The 16789-nt window shown below is 38.2% G+C and overlaps 1 protein-coding gene across 2 annotated transcripts in view; it reads left to right on the plus strand.

Annotated features, from left to right (window-relative positions):
• The window catches only part of NKD1 (NKD inhibitor of WNT signaling pathway 1), a 33434-nt gene extending 21577 nt beyond the window's left edge, over positions 1 to 11857 (plus strand). Inside the window, exons 5-10 of one of the 2 annotated variants that reach the window (XM_053449574.1) lie at positions 2474 to 2568; positions 4772 to 4867; positions 5990 to 6137; positions 6571 to 6655; positions 9385 to 9515; positions 9711 to 11857. In XM_053449574.1, coding sequence (XP_053305549.1) covers positions 2474 to 2568; positions 4772 to 4867; positions 5990 to 6137; positions 6571 to 6655; positions 9385 to 9515; positions 9711 to 10288 — 1133 coding nt within the window. In that variant the 3' untranslated portion in view covers positions 10289 to 11857. The remainder of the gene's footprint in view (positions 1 to 2473; positions 2569 to 4771; positions 4868 to 5989; positions 6138 to 6570; positions 6656 to 9384; positions 9516 to 9710) is intronic. The other variant, XM_053449575.1, reaches the window with a different exon arrangement.
• Positions 11858 to 16789: the final 4932 nt, after the last annotated feature.

A 16789-nucleotide genomic window follows, 5' to 3' on the forward strand; every position in this document is an offset into this window, starting at 1 on the left:
GCTTGTTGAAGATCCCAATATTAGATTTAAGCCAGTTTTACGTGGAATGCGGATTAAATCATTATTGGACGTCTTCTGCTGCCCCGTTAAGCATCTGTGTATCGTCACAACGTATTCTGGCCCCCAGCTCTCCTGACCCACTCAGCTCGTCGATGATGTTCATTTATTTCCTTCCTCCGAGTGTCTGCTTTTTTGACACTGAAAAGAAAATCCAATTTTGCTTGACCCTGGCTGCGTAATTGTAAGCTGGTCTCCCACAAAAATTGCTCTCTCCTTCATCGGTTTAGTTAAAAGCTAATGATCACAGCATAATTACATGTCTCCCTGTAATCAAGAATAGGAATATGACTCATATACGTTCACTGCGAAATGGATTGTATCTATAATCATAATGCTTAATAGGGAATAAATGTATTAAAGGTGCTGTTCCACCGGAATCGGAGAACCATCTTTTAACGCAGAATCTCAGAAACAAAAATGTTTAGCTGGTATTATTTCTTTCTCTCTAAACTGTACAGCTCAAATCATCTTTTTTTTGTAGAGGTTAACTCATTAATAAGTACCGTCCTTCAAAATCTTTTTTATATATGTGAAAATCACTTTTTAGCACTTTTGTAGCTATTTAATGATGTTGAGTTTAACAGATGGGAGCTACATTCACAGAATGTGGTCAGTGCTCCAAAATAAAGTCTTAACATTGGCAGTAGGCATTCTGATTTGGGTTTTAAATAATCAGGACCCAGAGCCATTTCTGCACCATCACCATTGTAAAACGGGTGCCCGGACCCAGTGTCTCCTGGAACGGAGATCCCGTCCCAGCTGCATATGTCATAACAGAGGTTATGATTTAACCACCTGTTCCCAATGGCAGCAAGCCCTACTAGCGTCCTTTCAAGTAAGCGCCGCGAGATTTATTTACTTTTTATTAACTTTCATACGGTATCCTCTTTTGTATCCAGTTGAATCTTCCGAGATGTAAATAATGCTGGTATTCATTAATCATCCACCGTTACGTTAAACACTAGCCTGGTTGTTTTCAGCAACTTACAAAGACTGTGCCTTAAAATATTGCAGTCCTAGCATATTGTAGTATTCCACTAATAAAAAAAAAAAAAGTCCACATCCACGCTGATCAAAAGCGAATCTTGCTGCTATTTGTACATAGAATCCCAGCTAAAGCTGATAAGATCCCACATCTTTTTATAGTTGGTGGAGAAGAAAGTCCTTTGATGTTTCCAGGGAGAGGTGGGGAGGGGTAAGATTTTCCGTATGGGTGTTTGGCTAGCACAACAAACACTGTTTAAAAATGTAACTTTGCTTAATTAATTAGCGATTCTGTTTAATGCCTGTCTGATCTCCGTCCAACAAGGTATTTTGAGCCTTGAGAAAAGGAACTTCAAAGTGGTGGTTAAGATGGTCAGAATAAGGGTTTTAACCTCTTCCTTGATGGAAAATGGCCAGCATCTTACCAGGCAAAAAAAAAACAAGTTACTAGACGGCAAGAATCATCAATGCTCGGCTGACAAATTTGCATTCAAAAAAGTTCATTAACAGTAAATGCATATGTCAACATTTAATAATGGCAGTCAGCTATTTAAAAGCATCCCATAGAACTATTTTATCTTCAAAACCAAGCACAGCTTCTTACTTGTGGGTCGTTGATGCTCATCGTGTTAAGATATCTGTATTTAGCAGGCAAGCGACCTATTAACCATCATTACATAGTGTTTTAGATTATTTTCTGCAATTCTTACATATTTTTCCATTGATTTCTTCGGTAAAGTGGTAGCTGTGTGTGATTACATCGGTTCCATAGCTTGAGCGTATCCAGTGCTCATGAAGCATAAGTTAGTTTATTGTGTTATCCGAACTAATTGATACGGGCAGTCACACTAAACAGCGGGATAATAAAGAGTAGTAAAGATAATAAAGTATTCAGAGTTCCAAGCTCCGCTAGGACCTTAGCATTGAGGTTTCCTTTTGTTGCAAATGTAATTAATATGTTGCCAAACGTATACATCATCAGCTACAGACACTTAGTAGCCATGGAATTTCCACCTGTATAGAAAAGACTTGAGCTCCCTAGCTCTTCTTATAGAGATCGATGGGTAAATGGAATAGCCTTTAGGTATGAGATAGGCGTAGGGAAATTCTATATATATTAGACAACGCTTTTGAGATCAAAAGCAAGTGAACAAATATGCGGAGAATAGAAGAAACAATTGGTTCTTATCGGGCATTAAAATTCTACGGTTAAGGTCGTCATCAAATTGCAACTGGTCGAGGAATCATTCCAGCTTTCCTTGGAATCATAAGCAAGTTAAACTTCATGGATTTATATATTTTTTAAGCCTATGTAACCATGTAATTCTCCGCTATATGTTTATGGTGTGTATTATTCTTGTCTTAGTATCATAGATAATAATCCAGGTGAGTCTGTGTATTGGTAACGCTCTTTCCGTTCTATTTCCAGTAGGTTTATCATCTTTGAAAGGTGATGGTCTTTTTACCAGCGATGAAAAGAAAGCAGACACAGACGGACGAGTTAAGAAACAGCTGAAATTTGAAGTATGTTTTCCACCTTTTTTTTTTCTATTGCAGAGAACTTCTGTTAAATTTCACATAAATGTTCTCATATGTATGTTTAATCCAAGCTGAACAAGCCTTCTGTGAAATTCCGAACACTTAGAATAATATTATCGTACAGAGCTATACAGAGCTGGTTTTCCTAAAGGTCCTGCCTTTAAAACGGAGTTTAGTGACCTTAAGTTTTTTTCCAACCTGTAATCAAAGTCTAGCAGTCTTACTTTATTTCCTATACTATATTCGACAGCCCATAACTGTGTTTCCATAAGGACATCAAAGGGAGCTGTCATACAAGCTGCCTAATGTTGGGCTCCTTATACAAGGTTCTTTAGCGTCATCTGGGTTGCATTCCAGCCAGTTCTTGAATATTATTATCCCATTAGATGGGAGCTGCAAGGCATTTTGTGAGCATACACAACCAATATTTTGCTGGGATCACTTAACCTTATAAAATCCTCAGCAGTGTATTCTTGGCAAAATAATAAAAATATATATATATTAAATATATATATAAAAGCACAAGAGTAGAACTATATTTAAGGGTACTCACGCAACCTGAAAGTAATATTCCCAAACAAGTGAACAAGAAGTAGCTATCAGAGAACTCTTGCCCAAGAATTAATGAAAAGGGCTTAGTTTGGTCTTTCAGATAAAATTTGAAAGAGCTTTTTCCTTTTTTTTTTTTTTTTTTTTTTTAGAATAAATTCAATAAAAAAATTTCAATTTTTACTGAAAATCTGTATAATCAATCTCTGTAAACAATCTATGAAGAACTGAATTCTATCGACAGAAATATAAAATGGACCGTACTAGCGTTCAGAAGCAAAAACCGGTAATCCTATGGATTAACATGCCAGTTTCCATGTCGTATGTGATCCGTTTACTTCTTAGAGGTCAGTGTACCTTTAAGACATGTTTTATCTGTAGTCCAGACCTCCCAAGCTCCTTTCAGTTCTCGCTTCAGTTTGGTATCCTTGAAGAGAAACAGTTTCCTAACAAGTACCGTGTAATGTGAGACTGGTACCGCTTGCAAAATCTCAGGCTGGCTTATTACAGGCAGGAGTCTTTGAACTCAGTAGGGGACACTGGATCTTTAACTGCCAGAGGGAATGGATTTCCCCGTCAGCAAATCTAGCAGGTAACCGGGCTACATGTAGCCCAAGGTTATTTTCAGCAGTTTGATTTTGCTAGTTTCATCTCTATGACTTTAAGTCACTTTTTCCACCAACATTTTAATAGCAGGTATTGATGCAGAAAAGGAGAATTCTGCTCTGGATCTTCAGAGAGCACCGTTTTTGTGAGCCACACATTTCAGGGGATCACATTTAAGGGCTTCTGTCTTTATGAAACGCAGTTGGCAATTAAAAACTAAAATAAGATACACCCGTAGAGGATTATGTTAATGTGAATGCATTGTGTATGGACTATGGGCCATTCTGTTTTGAAATAAGGTGATTTTGAAAGTGTGTTATTGTGTTACATAACTGCCAACTTTTTGTCCTGGACTGTTGGATAGTATAATTTTGTGTCACCCTCTTGCCACATTATACCTAACATAACTTTGTAAAACGTATTATTGATACAAAATATATTGACTGGTGACGGTTGTATTATATTATTGTAAGGATGCAAACTATAGTAGCTATATCATATGGTATTAAAAGTAATAGACTAGGATATTTGTGAAATATGTCTTATAAAACCATGTATTTATGAAAACGTGCCAGTCGCGGTGGCACTTGTAAAGATGAACCTGTCCTTGCCTACCTAGCTTGGCACCGGCAATATATGTCGGATGGAAGGTTCCAGGTTGGGCAGTCAATACGTATTAAGTGTAATAGCATATGGCAAAAGTAAGTAAACGGTAACATATGGCCACTGAGGAAAGGGGGAAGGGTCTCGATTTCACCTTGACCTTATATTGAATCATTCAACGCAGCTGTGCCTGCAAGGATCCGGCTTATCTGCTCCGTCTGTGCCAAAGCATTAGCCAAACATCAAACAATGACATCACTAAATAGCTTAAGATGTACAAAAACAGCCACAAAAAAGGAAAGAATGATGAAAAAATGGAAATGTCATAGGTCAACGTGAAAAATAAAAATATCGATCTATTTCTGAAATATCGTGAATATTTGGGTACAGTTCTATGGTTGTTAACAATGTGCTCTCATTTTTTGGTAAGGAGCTGCAGTGCGATGTTTCGGTGGAAGAAGACAACAGACAGGAATGGACCTTCACATTGTACGATTTTGATAACAGTGGAAGAGTTAGTCGAGAGGTAAGAAGTCAAAATGGATTATTGTTTATAAAGAGACCACTTATGCGGAGGTCCCGTCCCAAAGATTAGCACCTTTATTTCTTGTGTAACAGACCTTCAACTCCCTCCTCAAGCAGGGATCTCCTTACCTTTTAGTAGTGGTGACCTGAAGTGGCGAGCAGATTCAGTAAGCCATGTGCCTTGTGTGTGAACATTGGTATCAGCAGGTTATACCTAAGGAAAAAGCAAAAACATGGGGTTCGTATTGAGATAAAAAAAACAGCTTCCTACATGCAGAGGACCATAAAAATATCACTCTGATAGTTGCTTGAATGCTTTGGTTGCATTAATGCATCTCTGTCTTTTTACGTGGTTTATTACACGGGTCATGGTCATCAGTACAGTTTGGGTCCACCAAAGTCATGACTCTTTGTTAATAACAGTGGAAAGGTTACAACCACTAACACATTTAAGGGCTGTATCACTTGGATTGACCTTTAAAATGTCTTTGCCTCTGATCTGTATATTACGGTCATCAAAATTCTGTATTCCGAATAGTTTGTCACGGAAGTGACACGTTTTGTGACTGTCTTGCCAAATCTCTGTATAAAACATTCTGCTTCTAATGGCTTTGATGAGCCGTTCATCGCTGGCTTTGTGCGTGCGTTAAGATAACAGCGCGACTTTAATACTCATGTTGAAAAGAATTAGCTAATAGAGTGTTTTCCTCCATTGACAGTCCAATTTATTTTGCTCTTGAGGTCTTTCTACAACTGACAGCCTGCCCTGTAATTATCTTCATAGGGAAAATAGCTAATCGGACTTCAGACTCGTATAATTGAACTAATGTGTTGTGATCCGTGAAGTGTTGTAAGTCCGATTGAGGTTTAAAATACCCAGATCATCCTTTTCTCTTGCGACCTTTTCTCCATTTCTTTTTTTTTCCTTTATGTTTTAACCCTTTTGCCACTGCGGTGAAAAAGGACAGATTTGCATGTTTATAGTTTATATTTTTACAATTGGCGCTTATTTATATAGACATGGGTTATGTAGCAAAATGTGCGTACCAAAAACTTTAAGGCATTTTTATTGATTACCATAAAAATGACTCAAATGATTATTTCTGTTTTATTTTTTTTTTAGGATATAACAAGTTTACTGCAAACAATATATGAAGTATTTGATGCATCAGTGAATCATTCCTCAAGTTCCAGCAAAACTTTGCGAGTAAAGCTGTCTGTGGCCCCTGATGCTACTCTGAAGAAGAGGAATGCTGTTCTCAACCAAGCAGGTAAAACAAGGAGTTCACACTTTAAAGTACCTAAAAATTCTGGTATCAGAATAGTGGCATCTCGTCTTTCTTAATTATATACACCAGCAATGACATGCTCTTTTCCAGAAGTAAAAAGTAAATATTCCAGGAAGCTGCACTATTGGTTGGAGTTTAGTTTCCGAATTATTTGACGGCTCTCCTTACGTTTTAGGAGCCATCATCGGAACACTTTGTTCAGATACAATTCTTACTGTTTTAAATTAGAGAACCATGTGCAATTTTAGAAATTGTGCCTCCTCCTGGATGCTCGTGGTCTTGTACTTTCTTTCTCTCATCAGAGATTGAATAATTTTGCTTATGGGTATCGTTACTTATGGGTATCGTTACTGTTGGAAAAGAAGCATATTATACTCAATAACCTTCTCTGCTTTTCCAATTTGTCTGTTTTCAGAAATGCAGAGTGGAAGACACAGGAGTGAGAGCAAAGTCAACGAAGATTTGCGGACTTCCGAGAAGAAACAACGTTGTACCGGGAGGTAAAAATGACTACTAATAGTGTGAATTTAGGGAAAGCCCCTATAGCCCATTACAAATACCTGTCTAGATTAAGCAGTAAACATCAAAGTAGAAGCCCAGGGCTTCCTCTCACTGATTTTTGAAGAGGCTTAAAACAGCAATCAACAAAAAAGTGTTTTTGCTGTTGGGAATTCTAAACCTTTTCCATAAACTTTTGAGAATAGTTCTTAAAAGCTCTTATAGCCATTGTAATTATCTTGGAGAAAAAAGGACACAGGAAAAAGGGAAAGCAAAAACAAAAGCTTTCACACCTGAATGTTAAATTACTATATAATATCGACTAACAATCAAAGAAAAAAAATACATGGCCTAATTGCATGGCCTAAGATTTTGAGGCAATAAACCTGTCCGCAGGGGTTTTCGACTTTAAACTTTTGGTTGAGGGATAAAACAACCTGATGGTTCCTTGAGATTGGCAATGTTTCTTTAGGCTTATTTTTGTTGGCAGCTGAAGCCTCCTCTCCCACCCAAACCTCATAGTCCTGCATTCCAAGGATGGCTGTAGCCCTTGTCTCTGAACTGACTCTCGGAAAGATCAGGGCTGGATTAGTGCTTTGCTTGTGAGAGTTAAAAAAAAAAAATCCGACAGCCTCCAACAGGCAAACTGTTTGGCAGTTCTAAGGTCTGCTGTGTAGAGGATATATGGGAGGTGTAGACAGACAGAGAAAAAGATAAAAGGGAGTGCTATGTCTCAGGATTAAAAATGTCATACACATAGTGATACTGGTGCCAGGAGAGGCATTAGGAATACGTTGTTAAGAGTCAGTTTACTGCAATTCCTCAATCATTTTGTCCCCGAAGAGCTACGCAATTTAAGAAGTACTTAAGTTTAACCGGGGGGGGGGGGTTGAATACAAGTTGCTGTTAAGAAGGTAGTTGTCAGGACTCGGGTGATCAGGTCGGGTAGGAGCCCATGCGCAGGGGATACTTGGGGTTCAGTATGTAACCCACGGTGCATGATTATGCAAACAAAGACACCACAAACAGAAATCCAGGTAAAGCAGTGTATATTATGTATATAACAGGACCAGCAAATAAGGGTAATAGTCTAAGCAAGTAACCGGACGTATGGCAAAATAAAATACAGGTAATAAGTCTTTTGGCAGGGAGCCCGCTTGGAAGGGCACGACAGACAGAGAGCCCGCTTGGAAGGGCACAAAAGGCACACAGCCCGCTTGGAAGGGCACAATAGCAGGGAGTCCACTTGGAAGGACACAATAGCAGGGAGTCCACTTGGAAGGACACAATAGCAGGGAGTCTACTTGGAAGGACACAATAGCAGGGAGTCCACTTGGAAGGACACAATAGCAGGGAGTCCACTTGGAAGGACACAATAGCAGGGAGTCCACTTGGAAGGACACAATAGCAGGGAGTCCACTTGGAAGGACACAATAGCAGGGAGTCCACTTGGAAGGACACAATAGCAGGGAGTCCACTTGGAAGGACACAATAGCAGGGAGTCCACTTGGAAGGACACAATAGCAGGGAGTCCACTTGGAAGGACACAATAGCAGGGAGTCCACTTGGAAGGACACAATAGCAGGGAGTCCACTTGGAAGGACACAAAAGCAGGGAGTCCACTTGGAAGGACACAAAAGCAGGGAGTCCACTTGGAAGGACACAAAAGCAGGGAGTCCACTTGGAAGGACACAAAAGCAGGGAGTCCACTTGGAAGGACACAATAGCAGGGAGTCCACTTGGAAGGACACAAAAGCAGGGAGTCCACTTGGAAGGACACAAAAGCAGGGAGTCCACTTGGAAGGACACAAAAGCAGGGAGTCCACTTGGAAGGACACAATAGCAGGGAGTCCACTTGGAAGGACACAATAGCAGGGAACCAGGAACAGTACAGGTGCAGAGCCACAGCAGGAAGGTCCATAGACTTCAATACAAAGGCCCTGAGTCAAGGGCAGGGCAGGTTCATAAAGGTAGGGCAATCCAGGTAACAAGGCCCAGCTGGATGTATTCACTAGGGCTCAACCCAGGTAACAAGGCACACCTGAGTTCTGAGTGCTCCAGAGGGCGGAGGGTGGCCACTAGTGGTAGCAGATGTAAATGGCACAGGTATGAAAAAGTCATGGTTCAGGCAGCAAAAAGTGGTTCCTGACAGTAGTTTAATGTGGAAAAAAATATTACTATAGTATTGTGTGCTGTTTAATTAGCTTCAGCTCCTTTACTGCCAAAGCCAATTCTCACAGATGAACTGTATAGTCTGCGTGGTATTCTAGGAAATGCAACCAGGTGGCCCCTTATGAAAATTAGGCTGCACAATGGAAGAATAAATTATTTCCACGCTGAACTGCACATAATGAGTGAAGCAGGCGAAACTGAAACATTTTCATGTAGGATGAGACATTTTCTGGGAATTCTGCAGATTAGAACCATTCAGTCCATCTAGTCTGCCCATTTTTTCCTGCTATAAGAGCCTCAAATTTTATGAGGTCCTTGGCTTTGTCTCTTATTCAGGATAGCATTATGTCTGCCCCACGGTATGATAATAAATAATAAATAAATTGTATTTGTCAATCTGGTTAAAAATGAAAGACCCGCCATTAGACTGGTGATGGTCAAACAACCTGTCTTAAATGATGTGCTATAGATGTTTTATAGAACATAAACAACTAAACATAATGTAATCTCTTGTGTACGGGCTTCCAAACATATCTTGTTTTTTCTTTTTTTCTTCCAGACATACCTCAGCTGAGAATGAAACCGAACAGACAGAATGTCTCAGACAATGTGTAGATGAGAATATTGAACGAAGAAACCACTATTTGGATCTCGCAGGAATAGAAAATTACACCTCGAGATTTGGCCCAGGTGTGTTAAACTTAAGCATTACCATTTTCAGCATTAACAAAGTGACTTTAGTATCCTCACAGCATCTTAATTCTCATACATCATCTGCATTATCTAAAACATATACATTGAAGATTTCTTCCATAACCAGTACTGCCTCTATGTATAGGTTTGTCTTTTTTAGTTATTTAAGTATATTATGCTTGCCTTTTCTAGGCTCCCCTGCTACGGGTGAACAGCAAGAATCGCAAACCAGAGCTTCTAATCAGATGAGGTCTCGTTCACATGAACCAGAGACCATCCATGTACACCATCGGAGATCACAGGCTTTAGATCCTGGCCATTTCAATATGGCTGATTTTTCTTACTCCAGAATGCCAGATGTTCAGCAAAGGCATCGAGGTCCAGAGTTTGGCAAGCACTCTGTCAGATCTCCCAAGATCTCATCTAAAAATGCAGCCTTTACAACTAGCCAGCCTGGAAGAACAAGGAACAAACCCAGCCACGCTGTGTCCATTCCAGTTACTTCCCCGACTGCACTTATGGGTCAGAGCTACCCCTACCACCCCATACCACCTCAACAACCTTATAGGAAGAGCAAGCAAAAGATGAAGGAAGGTCATCAGATGTGCAAAGCTTTCCAGTCTCCTGTGAATGTGGTAGAGAAAGAGCATGTAAGGGATCTGCCCAGCATGGTATTGTATGAAGGTCACGCTGGACACATGGTACAAAGACACGAGCACCACCACCATCATGAACATCACCACCACTATCACCATTTCTACCAAACATAGATGAAAAATGTGCATCGCAAGCCTGGGCGGACAGTTTGAGCAATGGGAGCCTTTCATATAAAGGAAGGTGTTATCACTAACAGTAGCTAACTTTGGAAACCTGTTGATGCCTAACGTAGTATGCAGTGGATCTATAGAAGGAACCCAAGTGCACATTTTTTTTGGATACAGTTATAGATTTGGAACTCCAATAAAAGCCACCAAGCACTTCTTTTAAACCAAGACCTATGGATGGATAGATTTCTATCAAGTGTTCTATATACATTTGACAAACAAACTTATTGCACAGGAACCTTTTTCAGGGCAAACAGTTGTGAACAATTTGGACACCATAAAATGTTAAATACATTTTACTAATGGAAAACAAAACCCCCACAAACAGCGTGCTACCTCTAGTATTATTCAGACATTATTTTCTTTTACTGATGTAATCATCTATTGGACTTATAATTTTCATATAGTATTGTGCTGTATATTAATAACCTAAAATACCATCTTAATGAACACAAAGAAAAGATAGCTGTAATTGACAACATAATCATGTTACTGAAGTAAATATGCTAATCTTTGGTTAATATTTATATATATGTATATGGCATTTTAGGGTTTCAATTTTCTCTTTCTTGTTTCACATGGAGATATTACAAAGTGCTTTAGAAGTTGGCACTTGACTCAATATCTCTATGAAACATTAAAGAGCTATTTCTGTACCATTCACTTAAAGTTGGACCTGCAACATATGTAGCTGAAACGTGTCACAATTCCATCTGGCAGCCAAACGATTTATTTGAATTAAACCCCCCACCACCTTGAACATAGAAAAAAAAAAAGACCTCACATTACTCTCTGAATACACATCACGGTTTCCAAAATCGGAAGGCAACGCCTTGCTAGATTTCTTGTTTTTTCTTCCTGATTCATCTGGATTTTTTTTTCCTTTTTAATTTTGTTTTGCTTTTTTTTTTTTTTTTAAATTTTCACTTTAAAGTTGGCAAGTGCTTATATAATTATATATATAAATATATTATCTATACACTCAGGTACAAATTTTGTGTTAAAGAAATCTGTGGTTTAGTTATGTGTAGCATTTTTTGTTATTACTATTTTATTTCAAAGAGTTTCTACTTAATGTATTATAACAGATGGAATTTTGTGTAAAAAACGCCCTTTTGGGGTTTTTTTCCCCCAGGGCAATACTCCCTTTTTAAGCTGACATTGTGAAGGAGCTTGTTTATCCTTTTTTTTAAAAAATGTTTTTATGTTAAATATAATAAAAATAAACCAGATGGTAGGGTCGGTTCTTGTTCTATAGGCTATTGGTGACACGGGACAAGTTGATTGTAAGAAGGAAGCATTATTTTTTTTTCAGTGAAAAGTGTTATTTTAATAATGGTTTGCTCATTTTCTCTGATCACCCGCTCATTTTAGCTAAAATAAATAAATAAAAAATAAAGCAAAAAATAAAAACATTTGTTCTCACTTGCAGTGTTACATGGTCAGCAGAAAGTTTTTAGGTATCAGTACCGCACAGGTACTGAATGGATTAATATACAACCTAGTGAAACTATGCAGGTGATCTCTTTTCTAGTAATATTACCGCTTTCATCATTTGATTGCGGTATAAAATATAGGGTTTTTTTGCCTCAAAAATATTATACCTCCCCTTTAACATCTGGTACTTTTTTTAAGGTAATCTGTCATTAAAAAAATACGTTCTGTACCTTTAGAAGTTCTGCTTTGTATAATATCTCCAGAGTTATCGGTTTAACTTCTTCTCTCCTTAGCAGCAACATGCTAGATTAGCCATGTATATCCTCAGCTCAGGCCATGTTATCCCCTAAGTCTGTAACTTTTTTTTACTAAATCATTGATTTCCAGATAAAAGATTCCATTGGAACATAACTGAGGATGCTTTAAGGATGCCATGTAGTCACAGCTTTCTGTGTTATTAATACATACATTTTTGAGAAGGTGAGACCGCACCATGGATTGACTAAGCTAATAATGCCTTTAGGGGAAACTAACTTCATTTTTGTTTAACGTGTGACCATAGTTAGTTTGTATGCACTTAGAATTCCAAATAACACTCGTTGCTGTAGTTAAGCGGATATTCTGGTTGGATTTCCTGCATTACGGAGGGCAGAACACATACCTGAAGGCCTTTCTTTCTGATTGTCATTAACAGAAAACAACTGAGATGGGCGGTGGTCAACTCTATGATACCTCTCTATGATCTTATAAAAGAGCAGAGAAAGTAGGTCCTCCGCCTTTCAGGGACTGGTAACACCAGAGGACTTGCAATGGCTACAGACAAGCAGTTGTTTAGGAAGAAGGGGGGAATAGCCATTGCACCCTCTTTAAGGTGGGCTTGAAAGGTGGATATTGGTGTTATTGCTGTTTATTTCCATGCTGACAGCAACCATTTTGCCTCCATGTGTTAATTTATGACAAACTTGGCTTTTTACTCTAGGTTAATTGACATTGATCGTATATGTACCCAGAAATGTAGGGCTTGCACTTACTGTATATAAGGTATATCTGGTAAGCAGAAGCTGCTTGCTCCCAAGTTTTAACATTTATAACTGGAGGCCTAAATTCTCACCGCAGGCTGCTTATAATGCCCATTGGCAATGCTGATAAATTGTCTGGTTACAAAGAGGTATATAGATAATAATTTCCCTACAAGGTGTGTTCTAAATTACAAGCCATATGACTGTCTGTGCTTACTTTAAACAGATGGATGTCCCTTTGGCAAAAAAAAGGTAAATCCTGTTTTGGAGTCTAAAGTAATGTTGTACATAATGGCACTGAGAGCTAAGGGTGAGGTTATAGTTAATGCAGTATTTGCTTTTCTTAATTACACCTGCATTTGGTTGGCTTGTTCTGATTTAACCCCTTGCAAGATGCAGTGATTGCCAAGTTCAGTCTTTAAACCTTACCTGCGGGGCATGTTGTGCCGACGCCCTTCACCTGCTTAATCACAGGTGTGTCTGTCCTTGATTTAAGAGCTAGAATTGGGAAGCATGCTATCCGTGCAGCTCCCAGTACTTTCAGTTGGTTAGACTATCTAATGTTGCAGTATATTTAAGATAAGTTGTGAGGCTTTTAAATACAGAATGGTAGCCCTTTTGGTGATGGAATGAATATTTATCTGAAATTAGGTGAATATACTGATCAACCAGTCCATTTGTATCAGGAGTGTGTAAGTTGATACTGAATGCCTTAAGAGGTTGATAATTGCTATAAGTATTCAGTGGGTTTAACTTTTTGTGTGCCAGAGGGATGAGAGATGCTCAACATCTGATGCCCACGCCTCTGGCGCTAAGGAGGTTAAAAAAAATGATGTCGTATCATATTGGAAAATGATTATAAAATGGGTTGAGTGCCACAGAGGCAGTAATACACTTTGCTATGTTGTGCTCTCCTTGTAGACATCTGAAGGGTTAAATGTGTATGTGAAACTGAGTAGGAAGGAAGGATGGTGGTTTGGATGCTTCAGTTTTTGTTAAGAAAGTGAAGTTCCAGTTAAACGCAATGCTGTGGGTTTTGGAAGAAATTCAGGTAATATTATGTAAAATGCAGTTAATATAAATATTTTGAATTCTAAAGTGAGTGGTGAGTTAGGTCTTGTGTTTTTGTTTTGTTGGTATTTGGTTGCCATTTTTTCTGCCTATGGTTCGAACGATTGTCATCCACTAGCTGCTTTAATTTTGAGTTGGCAGATGTACAATAAATAGCTGGTGATTGCATATACTTAAAACACAGATTCATGCACCCATGTGCAGTTACCTTACAGCTACCTTTTTTACATTGCCAGGAAAGACTGTCAAACACTATGGTTGTCTTTAATATGATTATGGTGCATAATTTGAAAATAGGCCTTATTGCCATGGTAACTAAACTGATCAGCAATCAGCAATATTCCATTGATTGCTTTATTGATATGACTAGCGCTTCAGTGTTAAATAGTCCCCTTGATGCAAAACTGGGAGGGGGGGCAGATCGCCCTTGTGGGCAATCAGGCAATGGAGGAGGCAGCTTGTGGCCATTATTGCCTCATTATCTCTAATACTGCTTTTATAAAAATCACCCCTAAAATATGTTAACGTTGTAGTAGTCTATCCGTATTAATGCCTCAGGCAGCCACAATGGAACCTGTTTTACTTATTTAAAGGGAAACCATTGAGAAACTTGCTGGTTTTGTATGTCTGCTTTGCAACGTTTCCAGGTGTGAAAAGAATCTGCTAATTTAGAATTCCTAGATCTCTTTGAATGTTTAAGAGGAATCTTACTGATGTGCAATTGAGTTTTATTCAGTGGCACCTGTGAAATCGCATTGCATTGGATTGGCATCCATGCTAAATGCTTCACCTGTTAATAAATTACCCATTGATCGCGATCAAGAATGATTGTCTGCCTAAATGTGATAGTGGCACTTATCTGAAAGGGACAGACAAATGACCATCAAACCTTTGTCAACTTTCCCAGGCTTTCTGTTATCACAGCTTTGTTTTTATCACATTAAAACAAGGCAGTTTGGCACGTTTTAAAAAACCTGAAAAAAAACAGTGTAAAGGCATAGTAATGACTAAAAGGAAGGTATGTACTGATGGAATAGCACATGTCAATTCCCTATAGAGAAGGATAGCTAGGGCACTGTTCATCTTGGCTGGTATGACTTAAAGCTATTGACTGCCAAATATTTTGTCCTTGCATTTCTACATGTGTCCACTAGGGGTATAAAATGTCATTACTTTGTTTTACAATGACAGGGTGAAACCTGTTTTAATGTAAATAAAGATTCTACTGTAACATTTAATGCGCATTGGTTTGGCATCTATTGTCAATGGAAGCACATGGGTATTTTTTTGTTTACGTAGATTTGCCTGGAAGCGAACACTTCTGTACATGAATACCCTTGCCATCCTGACTTATAATCCCCTATGTTGAATCAATACAAATCTTTTATATTATACATTTTCTCCTGTTGTAATACGTGGTCAGATTTGCCAAACATCTTAAAATATAAATAAAAAAGAAACATGCTTTGAGTAGAACTTTTCCTTATCTGCTCTAATTGCTCTACGCGTTATCTCTATCAACAGGGATAGACGTTCATAATAAAGGTAATCCTATGAAAAATGTTGGATGCCAAAACAATATTTGTGTATTAACATCTTTTTTGTGACACATCTGTAAATCCATGCTATCATTTTTATTTTTTAGACCATCATAATGATAGATTCCCATTTAAAACATGACCACAGTTGAGAATTTCAAGATGTAAAGGTAATTTAAAAGTGAAAAATGACGTATCTTTCTATTGTTAAACCACTGGTCTAAACAAATACAATGAACTTAAATGTTTATGTAATAATCAGGCAAATTGCTACAAATTTGTTAGTTAAAATGAATTAGATGTAACTATACAATGAGATGCTATCATTGTTATAGTATTTTTTTTTTTTCATTTACATGTTGTGCAGAATTCATGTTTGGGGAAAACTACATTTTTCATTTATGGTTTTTTTTTTGTCTGCTCTGTCTGCTTCCTCTCTGATAAAATTAGTCGCATATAGTGTTGCTTTCTTTGAGGCTTACCTGAGTTCTGAGAACTCCTGCTCACAATGTTTCTCAAAGGAAATGTTTAAATGTGATGCCTCTTTAAAAGTACATCTGAAATAAAGCAATAATATCCAACACCAAGTTAACTTTAGGAATCGAAATGTATGGTGATCCCCCCCAGGGATCTGTTCTCTAGTGATCAAGGGATCTGTAAAACGCATAGGGGGATATTTAGTAAGATATAAAGATTCATTTTTACATTGGACAGCATGAGCAGATTGTTTCTCCAGGTTAATATTTCCAATAAAGTTCTGAAATCATTGAATATGAGCATAAAAAAAATTGTTTTGTTTTTACACCTATCTGGATAATGCATAAAAATGGTAACTTATGTTTACTTGTTCCTCTGAAAAAACAAGCTGGCTATATTTTTTTCCACGTTTGCTCCTCCATTCGGAATGTGCTATAGAAAGTGGTGTTCGTTAATACAAAGGACTCATTAGATATTCCACTCTGTCATTTGATATGTAGATGGTAATTCCATAAGTAGGTAGGTCATGTACATGCAGGTCGTGGGATGGGTCACACACTTGTATTTGTTATGTCTGAAATAGATTCACAGCTGTTGTCGAAGACTAGATGAGAAGACACCTAAAAATGACGGCAGACGGTCTCCAATTACTACTGTACTTGAAGCTAAATGTAACTGGCGAGATGCGTTTTGGAAATGTTATTTTAAGGAGAGACAGCCACTGAATGACCTGCATTCCTTGCCAAGCTTTTAGGAGTTAATGACAACGTTTCATAAGCAGGGTAAATTGGGTTTAGTGGCTTTTTTTTTTTTACAGCGCTGCTCTAGGAAAAACACTCCTGTGTCTTAGATGTGCTCTCAAATATCGCAATACATCATACGTTCTACATGTTAAGGCTTTTCAG

Source organism: Spea bombifrons, chromosome 10 (genome assembly GCF_027358695.1).
Source record: "Spea bombifrons isolate aSpeBom1 chromosome 10, aSpeBom1.2.pri, whole genome shotgun sequence".
Taxonomy (NCBI): Eukaryota; Metazoa; Chordata; class Amphibia; order Anura; family Pelobatidae; genus Spea; species Spea bombifrons.